Here is a 16,641-nt window from a genome sequence, read left to right as displayed (position 1 = left end):
ATGTAATTACAGCCTTAATCCTGTTTACTTCTATAGGACAAGGCTGTCATTACATCATAAGGCTGCAATAAGACGGCGTTCAATGTGAATAGTGAAAGGGTAGAGGTGACTGTCCCCTGAAACAGCTGATCAGCAGGTGCCCCAGGTGTTGGCCCTCCACTGATCTTTTATTGAAGACATATTCTGAGGCAAGTAACTGGAATAAGTCTTTAAAGGGGTTATCTACTGAGGGGTATCCACTCCTGTTTCATGACAGCAGTCAGGGAAATCCTAAAACCCTGACTACCGTTTCCCTTAAGAAAATACATCACCAGCAGCAAAGATTGGCACTCGTCTCTACTGCCTGGAGAATTCAGGACAGCGACCTCCACAGGCAGCAGAAATGAGTGCCAAACGGTCCTTCCCTAAGTGTAATATCTGTACAATGGAGACAGCGGTCAGGGTATCAGACCTTCCTTTACTGCTGTCATTATGCTGCAGGGCCAAACTCCACAGTAAATACAGAAGAGAAAGGACTTTGTGTCTCCTTTAACAAAAAAAAAAAAAAAAAACCACGACAAAAAGTAAAATGTCCCTCCTAGTGAGAACATAGCGCTGCGAGCACAGGCCTATTGTGGGCAGGGCAGCTATCCAAGCCTACTAACTGTATGATCTATACACTACGCCTGCAGTCTTTTCTCCTAACCCTATGTGGGTGTACGTTGCCTCCCTTCTGACTCATACAACAGGCAGGGACAGATCAGTCAGAAGTGCGGCTTCAATAACACCGCTATTACAGTGGAGCAAACCTTAGGGAACCAGTAAAAGGGGTAGTTGTACTGATCTGGCCTCTCCCATGACCCTGTAAGAGGGATTATTGCATAGCATCAAGCTTGTATAGAAGTAGGTTACAGAGTCATTGTATGCCAAGTACCCGCGGCCATGAAATATTTGTACAGATTGCACCTATAGGAATCCTCTAGGAATATCTGACTAGCTAGGATAGATTTCTGAAACTTTTGCACATACTGTATTATGTGAAGCATTATGCCACATTTGCAAAGTTATGAAATAACCAACCACCACATCATTTTAGCACCATTTATATTTCCCTTTTCTTCTCCACCTGGGCCCAGACTGCCATAAAGACTTGTTCACAACATGTCTGCGAACACAAGCATCCCACCCATTGTCATTCCCATGTGATTGTGCCCCTTTTGTGCTGCAGCCTCAGATACAGAATCATTCCATTGCTAACCAACTGCTCATTTTGGCATCAAAAGGTTTTCCCCTTTGTGACAGTGAAAGTCTCTGCGTCATTCCAGTGTACCAGAGAGCAGGGGTAATACATTTACAATACACTGACAGCCACTAGAGAAATTCAACTCTTGATCATCCCTAGTGGGTGAGGGTGACCTCTTAGGCCATCGGTTGTAACCACCATAATCCCTATTCTTATAGGCCCCCTAAAGCTCCTGGGCCCGGGTGTGACTGCACTCCTTACACCTCATCACAATGCGCCCGTTCCTTTCCCTCTACCCTTTGTGAGCATTGAGTGTATAACATAACGCTGTGGAACATGCTGGCACTATATAAATATAATAAGGCTGGATCCCCACTTAGATCCTATGGACATACCATCACTTCATGACATAGCCATGCTCCTAAGAGGGTTTCTCTAGGACTTACTTTATTGACGATCTGTCCTTACGTGGCCACTTTAATAATAAATACACGTTGCAGAAAAACAAAGCATGAACAGTACGTCTCTACCTCTATATGCGGTACAGGACACATTAACCATTAGGTTCTGATGTGAGCTGACGTTTCTCTAGCACTGAAATTGCGATCAATCAGAGGTAAATGAGTAAGATTTGGCAGCGTGCTGATCTCAGGAAGTCTCTGCTGAGAGTAATGAGAGTGTTCCTGTCAGTATGCGGGCTGCTCCGTCTCTGTGATTATACAATGGTGCCCAGGGGATGGGTAACTTCATGTACTGCTTTACTGAGCACCTGTCAGGGACAAGTACAGGCAATAAAACGTCCTACATTATATGCAGAATCTGCGCCTGTCAGGTAATTCAAGTGGAAGACATCATTCTCAACATATGGAGGAGGAGGGGGGGAATCTAACTTAAAGAAGCGCTCCCATTTTTAGGAGCTACCAGCACCCAAACAGGCTTAGATATTTCAGACCTCAACTACTCTACTGAGCGCTCCCTAAACCTTCAAACATGGTACACATGTTCAGACAGGGCAGATTTGATGCAGATTATCTTAACATTTACAACAAATTACAGCACAAAACATGTAAAAGGGGTTCTGAAAGCCTCATTCACATGTAGCAGGGCTACAAACTGGCCTACCATGCTGTGGATGTTATGTCTAGCAATGCAGAGTGAAATCTATAGCAGGAAAATCCCCCCCAAAAACATCCATCATCCTTCTAATATTATATCTCAATATATGCTGGAAGTAATAAAACTCAGCATCCCTAGTATGGCTCCATTATGATAGAGTTTGTGTCCTGTATACCCATCTCCCACCTGGCGAACTGGCCCCGCGCTAAACTACATTATATTAAGAATAAAAGACTATTTTCTGCTCCTTATTCCCTCTTTGCTCCCCTTTTCCATTCTCCTCTGTTACCTCTGCCATCTATTGACCCCCTCCTCTCTTTTCTTGTCCTTTTCCGTTTTACCTTACCTATATTTAGCATGTTAGGCCCGCTTCACATCTGCATTCGGTATTCCGTTCAGGAAATCCGCTTGGGGACCCCAGAACAGAATACCGAACCCATTAAAAAGCGGTTAGCAAAGAAAGCACACGGACCCCATGACTATAATGGGATCCATGTGTTTTACACACGAATCATGTGGAGAGAAAAGTACTGCTTGAGGCTAAAGCCCCACGTTGCGGAAGACGTAGCTTAATTTCGTTGAGTTTTTTTGGCTTTTGCTCAAAAAGAAGCACCAAAACCTGCAACAATAAAAGCTGTGTTTCCGCAATGTGGGGCCACAGCCTAAAGTACTTTGCTCTCCACATGAATCATGCCGACACCATGCGAAAAACACACAGACCCCATTATAATCTACGGTGTCCGTGTGCTTTCTTTGCTAACCGCTTTGTAATGCGTTCAGTTTTCTTTTCGGGGAGTCCATTTGGGAATCCCCGAAAGGAATACCGAACGCAGATGTGAACCAGGTCTCATCCGACAATCACTGTATGTATGGTGGAGCATCGAGGGGTGGCCCTGCGCAGTCACTGAACGGCCACATTCTTCATGTGTATTTTATATCTTATTTGTTGACATCTTTGCATTTCTTCAGGTATGTCAGGGGAGTCCTAACAAACTTATAATAAAAATACATTTTTCCAAACTACGACAATACTTCTTATAAATAACAAGCAGCTTCTTAGTCAAACATTAAAGTATATCCTTCTCTTTACTATGTCTTAAAGAAAGGGATGTCCAGGCATGGCTTCTGAAGAGGGATTTGTACACATCCAGAGGTAAAAAGAGCAAAGCTTGTTAGAAGAGCTTATCCCGAGTCCATCTGCTTCCCATTAAAAACAAGGCTTGTCCGAGGATGCCAGATGCTCAGCGTCATTACATGCAGTCCAGCACGGGATTATATGGGGAGTCCTGAGTGCGCCTTCCCTACCAGTCACACAGTCATTTACATGCCAACGGCAGCTATCCAACTAATACGGCAAGCCAATTGGAAGAACTACAACTGAATACATTCATCTTATGCTTCATAACATTTATAGCTCTACTGGATAGACAGAAACAATCCAATTGTAAAAACACACAGTGATTGTTGCAAGAGTCAGAGTTTTGATGGGGATCCCATACAATACTATAGATTTAGAAAACCTCACTCATACACAGCAGAAAAAAACAATATATATAACATAAAACCTGCTATAAAACCCATATGTAAATCAGCATCCCATCGGTATCAGTTTACAGAACTTCACAAGGTATACCTGTGCTCAGCATGCGACCCAATGATAGGCTATGTCATTACTGTATGATCGGGGATCAGACAAGTGGGATCCCCACCAATCCTGAGGACAATCAGCAATGCACGAAAGACTGAACAGAAAGCTGGTCATGTCCAAAAATTATTATTGCTATTAATCTGAACCAACGCATCAGTAAATTTATTGGCTAAAATTTAGGATTATTTTCTGCCATCAGAGGAAAAAATGTTAATGTAACAATTCATATCAATTTCCATGGAAAGAGTGCGATTCCGCCACAATGTATGAATACATCCTTAGTATAAGCTCACAGGCTGTGGCAACATATGGTTTTACTGCAAATCAGTGTGGTTTTCAGATTAAGATCAGTGTGGTTTTTCGGGTGATCATCAGTTTTACTGGCAAAACCAGGAAACCATTAACAATGAAAACCACAACAATCTGCAAGTAAAACTACTGCAGCCACAGCAAGACTGTCTCCTGGACGCAACATGGGAACTCGGGCTTAACCTTTAACCAACAAAGTACCCTTGTCTTGTTCCTGCGGGTGTGACAGGAGATATCGGCAAGCAGGGTGTGTTACTTGAGCAATACAGATTACAAATAAACTTGCAGTCTTTCAAACGTGCACAGATTTGGCAGTGAAGAACCTTCCTGTCTTATGCCAGGTAAAGGATTAGTGAGGAATCTGTAGGTTTACTACGTATAACATCTCATACGTCACCGCTAGAACTCTCTAGGACAGCATTGCACAGAAAATTACTATAAAACGATATACATGAAAGAAAGAGGCAATAATCTATATTAAAGAGGTTTCCATTAAGATAACCATATTTATGTTTTTAGACAGTTACAAGTTACACATTTTTGCAAACCAAAAAATATATAAAGTTTTAGAGATTGTGTCTTTTGTTTTGATAGGTCACCAGTGAAAATAACCATAAATGCTAATTAATGGCCAATTTCTTACTTATATAGCGCCATCATATTCCACAGAGCTTTGCGGATATTGTCAACAGTGTCCCAAGAAGAGCTCACAATTCTCTAAGGCTCCGTTCCCACGGAGTAACGATCCGCCCAGACACGTATCAGAGTGTGAGCGCTCAAAACAGACGCCATTCACTTCAATGTGTGCTGGCTTACGGGCGCTACACATTGAAATCAATGGGAGGCATTTTAACCCATTGATTTCAATGTGTAGCGCGCGTGAGCTGGCACACATTGAAGTGAATGGGATCTGTTTTGAGCATTCACACTCTGACATATGTTTACGTGTTTTAATCCTCGGCGTGTTACTCCGTGGGTACGGAGCCTAAAAGTAACTTACTAAGGTCTGGGACTTGTCAGAAACCAGTTCTGATGTCCTTATTGTGGACAGGTTATCAGGCAGGGACACTACATGTATGAGAAGTGGTGGCCTAGGATGCTGCAGGTAATATCTGCTTGATGTGCAACATTCTCTATTGACCGTCCATGGAAGAGTACTGTTCAGGCCACTACATGTACAGATACCCATATAGTAATGCAGCTCACATAAGTCATTACTTTACTGAGGTAGAAACGGACACTGCAGACAAATTTTATTCTAGCAAAACAAAAAAAAATTACATCCAACAAAAATCTAATATCTTTTGGAAATACTCACCTGCAGAACATACAGAATGGCAAATAATATACATAAGCGAGTATATAACCTCAAGGACTATGCCTTGGCAAAAACAAACCAAAATATGAAGTGATGGCATCTTACAAATACATCGTACATACCCACTGAGCACATGGATACACACGACTTCCACTTGTTTCATTATACAATACATATTACAGATAGACTTACCCCTAGTTCGACAGGAAGCACAGTACCATCCAGAAGTAATACGGAGGAGCATAAGTCCTGGTTTGTGGCCTTGGTAGGTGAAGAGGAGAAAGCCATGCTGAGGGTCTGTCCTGGCTCTAGTGTACTAATTCCGGTGGTTCTTTGGGTACCTAGACGGGCACCTGGAGTCTGCAACACACGGTATGTACCTTCTATTTCTCCCATTGCGGCAAAGGTATTCTGGAACATGACAAAAACCAAATAATAGAATCATTCAAGTGAAAGTAAACTTAATACAAAAGCCATTAGCTCCTTTACCCTCTGACCAGCACATTTTTAGGCTGAGGACAAACACAATAAATATGCTGTGGTGTTCCTCTGCCATGGCTTTAAACCCTCACCCCACCTACATACATACACACACACTCAAAATTGGGGGGGGTTTTGGTTGCAACTCACCAGCAGGTTTCATAATGCAGCTGATACATGGACCCATACTCTCCACTAAAAACTAAGGTGTAGTTACATATCATCCCAAGTTACACATTTTATGTCAAAATTTCGTTCCTTTTTACCTGCACCTTCCCACCCAGTGCTAAAGACACTGCCAGTGTGCACGGAGAAGGATAATTAGCATAAGACTAAAAACAGACTCATTCAAAAACTACTGAGGCGATTTACATACAAAAGGTAGGTGTGGAATAGCTAAAGGCAATGCAAGGATGTGCTTAGTTAACAATGACTTTTCCCAATGATAGAGCCCCTTTAGATTTCATATCTAGTAGAGATTTTTTTTTCTGCATTGAATGAATGTGTTCTCTAGATGATATCTAAGATAAGTATAGATTGGTGCCAGCAAATATTTTACTGGATATAATTAGTGAGGAATAGATAATGAATGTGAACACAGGAAGAAAACCTACTGCAGTACTTGTCTATACACATGGACGGGGAAGAATAGGGAACTCCAGTCTTACAAGTGACAAAACCAGTTTAACCAAAACTACTAGTTTTTTATCCAAACAAAACAAGTGAAAAATCAGCAGTGGGAAGCAAAGAGAGAAACAAGTGGCTCAGATAACACTAAGGCTGTGTTCATACCTGCATCATGGCTTCTGTTCATAACAAAAGCTTTAGACGAGTGCCAGACAATCCATAGGTTCATTTCCAACAGCCCTATTCTGAGAGAGGCACCAGAATGCCACAGATCAAAAACTTATGGTCTACATATACTTGAGTCCCAAAAACCCTTTAGGGATGAGACTGTACATTGAGCGGATTGGATTTAACAGAAGGGAGAAATATAAGGGCCCATGCACATAACCGAATGTGTGTGAATTGAGGGCAGAGTTTATCACGGTATGCATCCACGTCTATGAGGATTCGACATTCATTCCCTTCTGATAACATGGATGATTATAGAGCAGGTCCTATTGTGAACAGAATGGATACGTAAGCACCATAGATGTGAAGGTATCGTGTAATGCACTCTCATGTCACTCCCCAGTGTTAGTCGATTGCATTCAGATAACAGAAAACCTACGACCACTAAAAACGTCATTCCACTAGAAATATTTTTACATAAATCTAAATTGTTCACCATGTTTTCTTCAGGGCTGAGAAATTGGCAGACCAAACCACCAAGTCTAACTTCTCTATTTTTCTACAGCCAAATCCTGCCCTCACTCCCACTCATTCATAAATGGGCGACAGCCATGGATGGACAGAAGCAGTAAGTCTCTATGCACACAGCTGAGTGTGCCATCCGAGGGGGTGTCCAATGCTCCTTTCCGCTGAAAACAGAGAAGGTCCTTTCCCGAGTCATCGCTAAAAAAAATGAATCCGATGCCTCCATAGAGGTAAGTGCATAACAGAATGCACTCAGATGTCACTCCAGGTCTCATCCAAGGGCTCTCCATAGCAAGCTCGGCCCCACATCGGAGGCACACTCAGTTCCCCCACCACACACACACATCGGAGGCACACTTCAGCCGTCCGCGAAGTGACACTGTGTAGGCGGCCTGGGATAGCTGCGGTGAAGGGACCATGTGGGCTGGCGCCATCTTCCTCACTGTTTCCTTGCTCGATCGGCACACCCATATTCAGCCCCCAACGCATGGTGCCGCCGCCCTGGCTCCATAGCCCACCCACACCCTGCCATGCACCAATTGGGGGTGCGTGGATAGACCAGCGCTGGCGGAATGCCAGCTTGTACAGCAGAGCCAGAGGGTTCTTTGGAGGGTCACTGTGGCGATTTAGGGTGAGTGACCCACATTTAAAGTAGCCTATCCTTCCTTCCTGGGCAATATGTCTGTGTGTGTGAAATTTCAACAAAATCCATTCAGCCGTTTGGCTGTGATTGAGGAACAAACATCCAAACACAATCTTTATAATATTAGTAGGATAGGATCAATAACATTTATTTTCAGGCTGGGGTTGGTAACTTCACCTCATCCCCAGTCCGACTCTACCCAAAAATTGGCCCCAACACCAACTCCACAGCCCTGCTTTTTTGCTTACATCTTTGCACAACATGATGCCAGGTGTAGTGTGGTATAGCTTTACTATACAGGTATAAAATGGATACCAGTGTACATGGACACCACACCTGATGGAAAATACTACAGGAATGATAGAATATTCTATTTGCAAGTACAGAATTCCAGGATTACTATCAATACATTCTCAATAGAGTCTTATCTGCACTGACTAATATAGTTATAATATGCTGTACCTTGTCCTCACACTATGCACAAAGTTCATTCTATCAAGCGTTGCGGTGCTGGGTGAGGTAGATATGTGGTGCCCAGACATGTCCTAAACACAGACTGTACATTCACTAACCTTCTCAATAGCTTCATATGATACATACTGACAATGTCACCTTCCTACACTATGTGACTCTGCAGCCTCCATTCATATAAAGGGGCTCTGAAGTACAGTACTGTACAATCTGCATCATATCAGGTCACCAAGACACCTTAAGGTAAGGTCACACACAGTTTTTGGTCAGGGTTTTGAACCCTTACAGTGAACCTTTCAGATTTCTGCAGGATGTGTCAGAGGGAGAGAAGCTGAGCTTTGTGATATATAGATTTATATGATATTGAGAGAAGCTGAGCTTTGTGATATATAGCTGAGTAAAAAAAAACAGTAAATCCTGACAGGACTCCTAGGAGAGTAGGTGAGAGTCCTGAGTACCTCGGCCACACACGGACAGCTTTCTGTGTATACATACGCCAAGGTGGAGCTGTAGATGTGTGAATGGGATTCATAGATTCTAATTCCCCAACACATGATCGTAGTAAGATAAGACAACTGCAAAACTAACATAAAACACTAAAAAATAAAAGTTCTAAAAGAAAAGTAAATTGCTAGTTCACACGTAAAAAACTCCTGGCTTATTTTGGTCCTGAAAAAAAAACAAAAACACTTCCTAATTAGGAAGCTTTTTTTTTTTACCTCGCCAAGCTTTTTTTTTTTGGAGCTTTTTTTTTTTTTTTTTTAAAAAAAACAGCTTCCAAAAAAAGCCAGGCTGTTTTCCCCTCCCATAAAGTGAATGGACTGAAAAAAACTAGCGTTTTCTTGCAAAAAAAAAAGTTGCCTATTTCTGCAAAAAAAAAAAAACGCACAGAAAAGAATGTGCGGTTTTCGCATCCCATTCACTTCTATTGCTTTCTTCAGGCGGAAAACGCCTGAAGAAAGGTCATGTCGCTTCTTTTTCTGCTAGCAGAAAAAAAAAAAAAAGCTAGCTGTTCACATAGGGCTCCATTGTACAGGGGCTGATTTTGAAGTGAAATCCACTGTCAAAATCAGCCTCTTTGCCCCCGTGTGAACTTTAGAGAAACAAGTTTTAATGTTTTTTTTATAAGCTACAGCAGCAACACTACTGTTTGTATAGTCATAGAATGACAGCATCAGGCAGTAATGCTTACTTTGTAACGGGAGGTTTCTTTTAATGTTTTTTTTTAAGAATGGGGTGAAAACTGATGAACACTTGTGAGGGATAAGAGCAATGGACTTTTAATAACAGTAGTGTGAACCTAGATTAATTTTTTTTTTTTTTAATACAATAAAAAAAAATAATTTCTCTTGTAAATACAACATATACTAGGCATACTTACCAAGTGCTCCGTCATTTCCCATCGCAGCAGGATTAGGCTTTAGGAATCCTTACAATTGCTGTAATGATGACGGATTATCAGCTCCTTACTCATCAGCAGTGATTAGGGTTAATTACCGGGTCAATCCTACAGAAATGACTGGTGATCTGAGCCCGAGCCATTGTATATAGCAACGCCATTGTATATACCTGAGCCATTGTATATAGCACCGCCATTGTACATAGCCACGCCATTGTATATACCTGAGCCATTGTATATAGCACCTCCATTGTATATAGCCACGCCATTGTATATACCCAAGCTATTGTATATAGCACCGCCATTGTATATAGCCTTCACCAAATAATAGATATAAAACCCAAATCCCAGATAAATCATGGCATTACTTTGTGAGGAGTTATTATAAGATCTGTACAACCAGCTGACACCCACTTGTACATCTGATACATGAGGCCCATGATCTTCTCGGAACTGGATTATCAATAATATACATCTAACGTTCTTCTCTTTATGGATTGTGCGAGTGAAAAGAAAACCACTGAACATTTAACATTACATTTTCAGTTTTTTGTTTAAATATATATTTTAAGTAAAGAAAGATTTTTCTCTAATGAATAGGTTATCGCTAGATTAGAGGATAGCGAGCGGTCAATAGATATTTTTGTAATAATCTAATACTTACAGATCATTTCTAACAAAATTATCTGAGGCTCAGCTCACACCAGCATTGGCTCTCTGTTCTGCTCTCCGCATTTTTCACCCTCTTCGGGCGGAAACCAAGCAGAAACCAGATAAACCCCATTATAGTATAAAGGGTGCACAGGTAACCCACTTAAAAAAAAAAAAAAAAAAAAAAAAAAAAACGATTGGGTTTCCATTCTGGGCACCCCAAGGAGACCCCCTAAATGGAAACCCAAACACAGATGTGAACCAGGCCTAAAAAGGAGTTTTCTGGGCTAAAATTACTGATGTCTTATACTAAGGAAAGGTCATAAATATAAGATCAGTGAGGGGCTGACACTCAAACCCCCAGAAGGTGATTTGCAGTACCGGGCCTGGCCACAAATACACAATGTCTGAATGTGGAGGGCTAGTACTTACTGGGACCCCCAGTAAACAGGAGAACACAGGACTAAAAGTTCCCCTGCCATTTTCCTGTGCCTGAAACGCCAGGGTGCTTGCATGACTAGTGCTCCATTCACTTCTATGTGGCTGCCATATACTGCACACTCAACAGCCCCACAGCACTGAATGCAGTGTTGGCCACGAAAGTACACTGGCGTTTCATTCACGTGGAGTATATAGAGGCACATTTTCAGTCCCATCTTCCTGATCACTGGGGATCCCATCGGTTGAATCTGCAGTGTTCTGACACCTATTACCTATCCTATGGATAGGGGCTACCGTAAGTTACTTTAATGGTACAACCATAATAAAACCAATGCACAACTTCTCCTCCATTCATACTGGTGGGACCTTCATTCTCATGGTTTTTAGGCATCCCAATGGTGGGGCTTCCTGCCATTAGAGACTTATCACCTACCCTGGGGATAAGTGCCAACTCCATAAACCCCTCAATGCTGACTGATCATCTACGAGATGACTGCAAAAACCTCCACAATAGTCAAGCATTTTTTGGAGGAGTTTTCTAATCTTCTTATCCTCTGGGGGGGGGCAGAGAGAAATAGGGCCTATCTTGAGTTTTCTGGCCTGGCCTCAGAACCCCCACATAATACATGGTTGGCCATGTGCATGGGGTGAATGAGTCCGAGTGCTATAAATTTATAAAGAAAAAAAAAAAAAAAAAAGAAAATAGCACAGTTGCAGTCATGTACATAGGGCCTAAGTTAGAAGTCCGTTGCCCATACACTTCAATGTTAAAAAAAAAATAAATTACGGACACTTGTCGTCCGTTTTTTCTAAAGGACGCAAAACTTCTGCATGTAAGATTTTTTTGTCCGCTGGTAAAAGACCCCCAGACTTCTGACGAATTGGGTGTAAACGGACACAATATAAAACCCCATTGAAATGAATGGAAATTTGAATCGATTTCTGACAGCTCAGCTAGTGTTCATTGCTAAAATCTTGTAACGGACAATAACTGCTGATGGTCACCAACAGAAGTGTGAATGGAGTCTGAACCTATATCTGCGGGGCCGAGTTGCTATGCTGGGTTCTACTGACAGTATCCCATCAAGTAAAATGACGCTGGTGTTTCCGAGATTATCTGCCAGAAGTTACATCCTTTAGCAACATGCTAGATCAATTTTTCCACCAACTCCAAAAAATAAAATAAAAGGAATAAAAGCCATAAACGCAAAGAATTCAGAAATACTACATATACACATGAAATTTGTATGGCATAAAATATGAGGTTTTACCAAAAGGTTCTAAAGTACAGGAGATCTAAATGGTGATTTATCACATGCAAGTTAGTTTCCCACGAGAAAGTATTACTTATGTAAGACTGAACACAACAAACCAGGACATGTATGTAAGCCAAAGGAAAGTGGTGCGCGGATCGTCTCCAGGCAATACTGTTGGGTTTTACCTTTTCCAATACAGAACATGTAAGGGCAGCGCAGGCATACTGCAGGTAATACTCACATGTCCCGCTGACTCATTTCATAGTTCACTGCAGGGAATATCCAACATCAGATAACTCCAGTGTAGAGGAGGGGGATAATACACAAATGGGCTTTATTCATAGAGCCCGATACCAGAAATAAAGTACGGTAACGCACAAGGTATGGCGTAATCGCAGACATTTTCCCACAGGAAAAAAACTAAACAAAAATGTCCAAAACGTGCAAGATGCCCTGTTTTATAGCCATCAGTACTTGCATTTGCAAAAAAATAAAATCTTTAGGCCAAGTCTTAAATGCCTCGGGCAGAGCTGACTGTGCATGCCCGCATTCACAAGAAAAACGGCCGCTTACACAGTAATACGGGTCATCTGGTATGATAAGGAAGGATGCTCTTTATGTGGAAACCTGGGGTCTTCTTCGTTTTAGTGAACATATTGACAATGGTAGACCATTAGTAAGCTGAAATACAGTCTAAAATCTTCAGAAGTGCCAAATTTGGCCCAGATTGGTCAAGTTGCTTGCTCGTGCATAGAGAAAAGGCAACAGTCAAGGGGTTGTATTTGACCATTTTCTCCAGTGATTAACAGTAGTCATAATGTGAATGGAGGCCTACAGCTATGTTTGGCATATGCTTTCCTGAAGTATACACCAAATACAGGCAATGTAGCCTACACCAGCAGTCGCAGTGTGAGGTTCCTGCACGGTTACCTTGCACCACTGCAGACCAGGTAAGGATCCGACCACTGACAACAGCTCTGCTGAGTATTTCAGGCCTCGACAAACAAATCTGACACAAATTTAGATGCCATCTCTAACCGGTTAGAAGCCAGCCACAAACTGGACTGCAAATGGTCACTGCTGGTGGCAACCATCAAGATTTCTAAAGAATTTCTAAGAATTCAGGGACACCCTCAGACTGATATTTCTATGCCATGGGTTACATGGATTATGACCCTGTCCGTACTCTATAATGTTTTCTTACTGTATATAGGTGTGAAGAAGTCTATACCTATACGCAGCAAATTACCCCACATAACCCTGTTAGCAGAACTTCAAAAGCAAAATGTGAACAATCTGCTACCAAAGTCAATGGCATTTATTACATCGGATGCTCCACCTTTCAGGGGAAGCTGTAAGCAAAAATGCAGAGTGTGAACACAACCAATCCCAAAAGAGTCATAAATAGCCGATAATAAATAACTACTAGCCATCTAGTATTCCACTCACCAAAGGACAAAAGTCTGAGCAGTCCAAGGCGACCACTTCCATGAGTCCTCGGAGCAGATGACTGTTCTCTAGACATAATAAATAGATCTAGACAGGAATTTTTACTTCTTTCCAAAGAACATACTGCCTAAATATAGTCAGATACATGTATTTATACCCAGGACACAGACTGATGGTGGTGCATGACACTAGATCCCCATGACCTCATGCTAAGAAATCGAATATAACCACTCGACCATTCACAAGCACAAAAAGAAAGCCCAGTAGGCGCAACATTACTATGAATTACACAGAGTTGTCGCCATCGTCATCCCCATTGCATATTAAAGTGTACCAAAACTTTTAATTTTCTGGCAATATTTGTGCCATTAATACATTTAGTAATATACTTTATCAACACATTCTCCTATCCTTGAAATCCTATACTGTACTGCACTCTCTGTCCCCCATGTATTCTTACCCCTATTGCTTACAGCAGAAATCCTTACTGCTGTCAGTACAACAGAGTATGACTGTAACAGAGGGAAGATGGAAGGGGGTAACGTCAAATACTAAGAGACTATGCACTCCGTCTGAAAAACATGGTCCATGTCTGATCCGTATTTTCCGGACTGAACTCAATCATGTGGGTAGTCAGTTATCATGCATTGAGCTCCCCAATGGCCTGATCGCTCCTGTACTAGCCTGACATAAAGAAGCAAGTTCAGTACAGTAGCCATTGGGCAGCTTGGAAGCTCACGACATTATAACTATGATGCAGTGAATTCTACACACACAACCGAGCCCAGTTTAGGAAATATAGTCCACACACGAACTACATAAAGAAAACAGCCTTGTGCAGGGCCACTTATATATCAGGCACTATAAAACTTAGAACGTGACTCTGGTGTCATATGAAAGATGAGATTCCCATTTTCTCATACAACACCAAGTTTGTAGTTGGACTTCTAGAATTTCTGGCGATATTCCCAGTGGAGAACACAGTTGGGGATTGGGCGCAGCTGGATAAAAATATACCAACCCTCAATGGGTTTTCAACTGGAGAATCTCGTCTTTCATATGACACCAGAGCAATGATCTACATCTTATAATGAGACGTGAGCACTCACCTCCAGTCACAGCTTCTCTGTATTACACCAGAATTCAAAATCAGGCCCGATTCACATCTGAATTCGGGGATTCTGTTCCCCCCTCCGCATGAAAAATGAGGAGAGAGCATAGTCAGTCAGTCAGCACTTTTCTCTCCACATTTTTTGTGTGGAAATCACACGGACCCCATTATAGTCTATGGGGTCTGAAGTCTCCTAATGTAACCGCTTTTTTATGCAGATTAAGTTTCTGTTTGTGGAGGTCCCCAAGTGGACCCCAAACAGAAACTCATGCACAGATGTGAACTGTGCCTTAAAATGAATGAAGATTTCTGTTACTAATAAGGTTATGTTCAGACACAGTTTTTTGTAGGTAGATTTTAAGGTGGAAACCACCTCAAAAATTGCCTCCCAAAACACCAAAATGATTTCAGTGCAGGATTTCACAGAAAGGAGTCACAATCCGTTATTGATGAAACAAATTGCCAGAAGATGAAATAGTTGTCAGAAGGTTTAGGTGCACTTGGATGGAAACCTGTCACCAGGGTGAAGTATAATGAACCAAGAGCACAGTTAGACAGTTCAGCTCACCTAAATATCATACCTCCATTGCTGAGATATTCATTTATTCATAATATGCAAAAGCAGTTCCGTTACTCCAAATTGCTATGCCCTGCATTGCCCCAATATGTTGGCTTAAACACAAAAACACAGGGGCAGGCTAGATTTCAGCACAGCTCCCAGGCTCGGTTACTCAAAGAAGGGAGGAAAGAGGGTGTATTAGGGAGCATTCACACAGAGGAAAATGGTGAGGAATTTGGTGTGAAATTTCAGCGCTGAAAAAAAAAAAAGCCTCTCATTGACTTCAATGGGTTCCTTTTTCTGCTAGCTGAAATTCCACACCAAATTCCTCACCATTTTCCTCTGTGTGAATGCACCCTTAGAGTAACGTGGAGTGAAGCTGTTTAGAGCAACCAGAGCCGCCCTCAGTGATCCCGGCTGTTCAATTGTGTATGGTGAAATAATTGATTATCTCAGCAATGGAGGTACGACTTTTCAAGGCGGAAAAGGTGTTCCATTCAGACGACTGAGCTATATAACTGGGTTACTGGTTTAATATGCTTGACCCTGGTGACAGACTATGAATAAGGCTGAGGTCACGTTGTGGAAAAGCTGCACTTTTGGCTGCCGATTTTGCAGCACTGTTTTGAGTCAAAGTGAAAAGTGACTTCAAAAGGAATAGGGAACATGTAGGAAATTCTTATACTTCTCCCTTCTGCTCAATCCTCATGTGGCCTCAGTATAAGGTTATCCTGGCTAAAGATCACCTATCCTTTAGACCTGAAGCACACGACATGTGCGTGACGTCAGCAGTGACTGATGTCATCCAAGTGCCGCCCATGCACCAGCACCATTCATTTGGGCCAGCAATCTGTCCTGAATTTTGTGTGACAAGCCATTGGCCTACACATGGAGCCGTGGAAATCACAAGTGTGTGCATGGGTCATAAAGGTTTTTCAAGGACTTAGTAATTGATGACTTCTTGGGAGCCTTCACACGATGTAAACGCTCCGCTCATTTTGTCCATTTTACACATAAAAATACACGTGTAAAATGTAGTTATCCACTGAGTTCAATGGCTTACGCGAATATTTTTGAGCGCTCAAATACGCACGTAAGCGCTAACTACATTTTACACGTATATTTGTACACGTATAAAATGGACAAAATAAGCGGAGCATTACATCGTGTGAAGGCTATAGGATAATTCATCAAATGAAAATCCGTAGGTGTCCAACACCAGAGGAACCCAGCAGATCAGCCGTTTGA

General features: G+C 41.9%; 1 protein-coding gene across 2 annotated transcripts in view; it reads right to left on the bottom strand.

Annotated features, from left to right (window-relative positions):
* The window catches only part of FARP2 (FERM, ARH/RhoGEF and pleckstrin domain protein 2), an 83,348-nt gene that overhangs the window by 60,149 nt on the left and 6,558 nt on the right, over nt 1-16,641 (bottom strand). For both annotated transcript variants that reach the window (XM_075268952.1, XM_075268953.1), the window contains exon 2: nt 5,806-6,024. In XM_075268952.1, coding sequence (XP_075125053.1) covers nt 5,806-6,009 — 204 coding nt within the window. In that variant the 5' untranslated portion in view covers nt 6,010-6,024. The remainder of the gene's footprint in view (nt 1-5,805; nt 6,025-16,641) is intronic.

The sequence above is a fragment of the Leptodactylus fuscus genome, chromosome 3 (genome assembly GCF_031893055.1).
Source record: "Leptodactylus fuscus isolate aLepFus1 chromosome 3, aLepFus1.hap2, whole genome shotgun sequence".
Taxonomy (NCBI): domain Eukaryota; kingdom Metazoa; phylum Chordata; class Amphibia; order Anura; family Leptodactylidae; genus Leptodactylus; species Leptodactylus fuscus.
The sequence above is the reverse complement of the archived record's forward strand: the minus strand, read 5'-3'. Positions and strand labels throughout refer to the sequence as shown.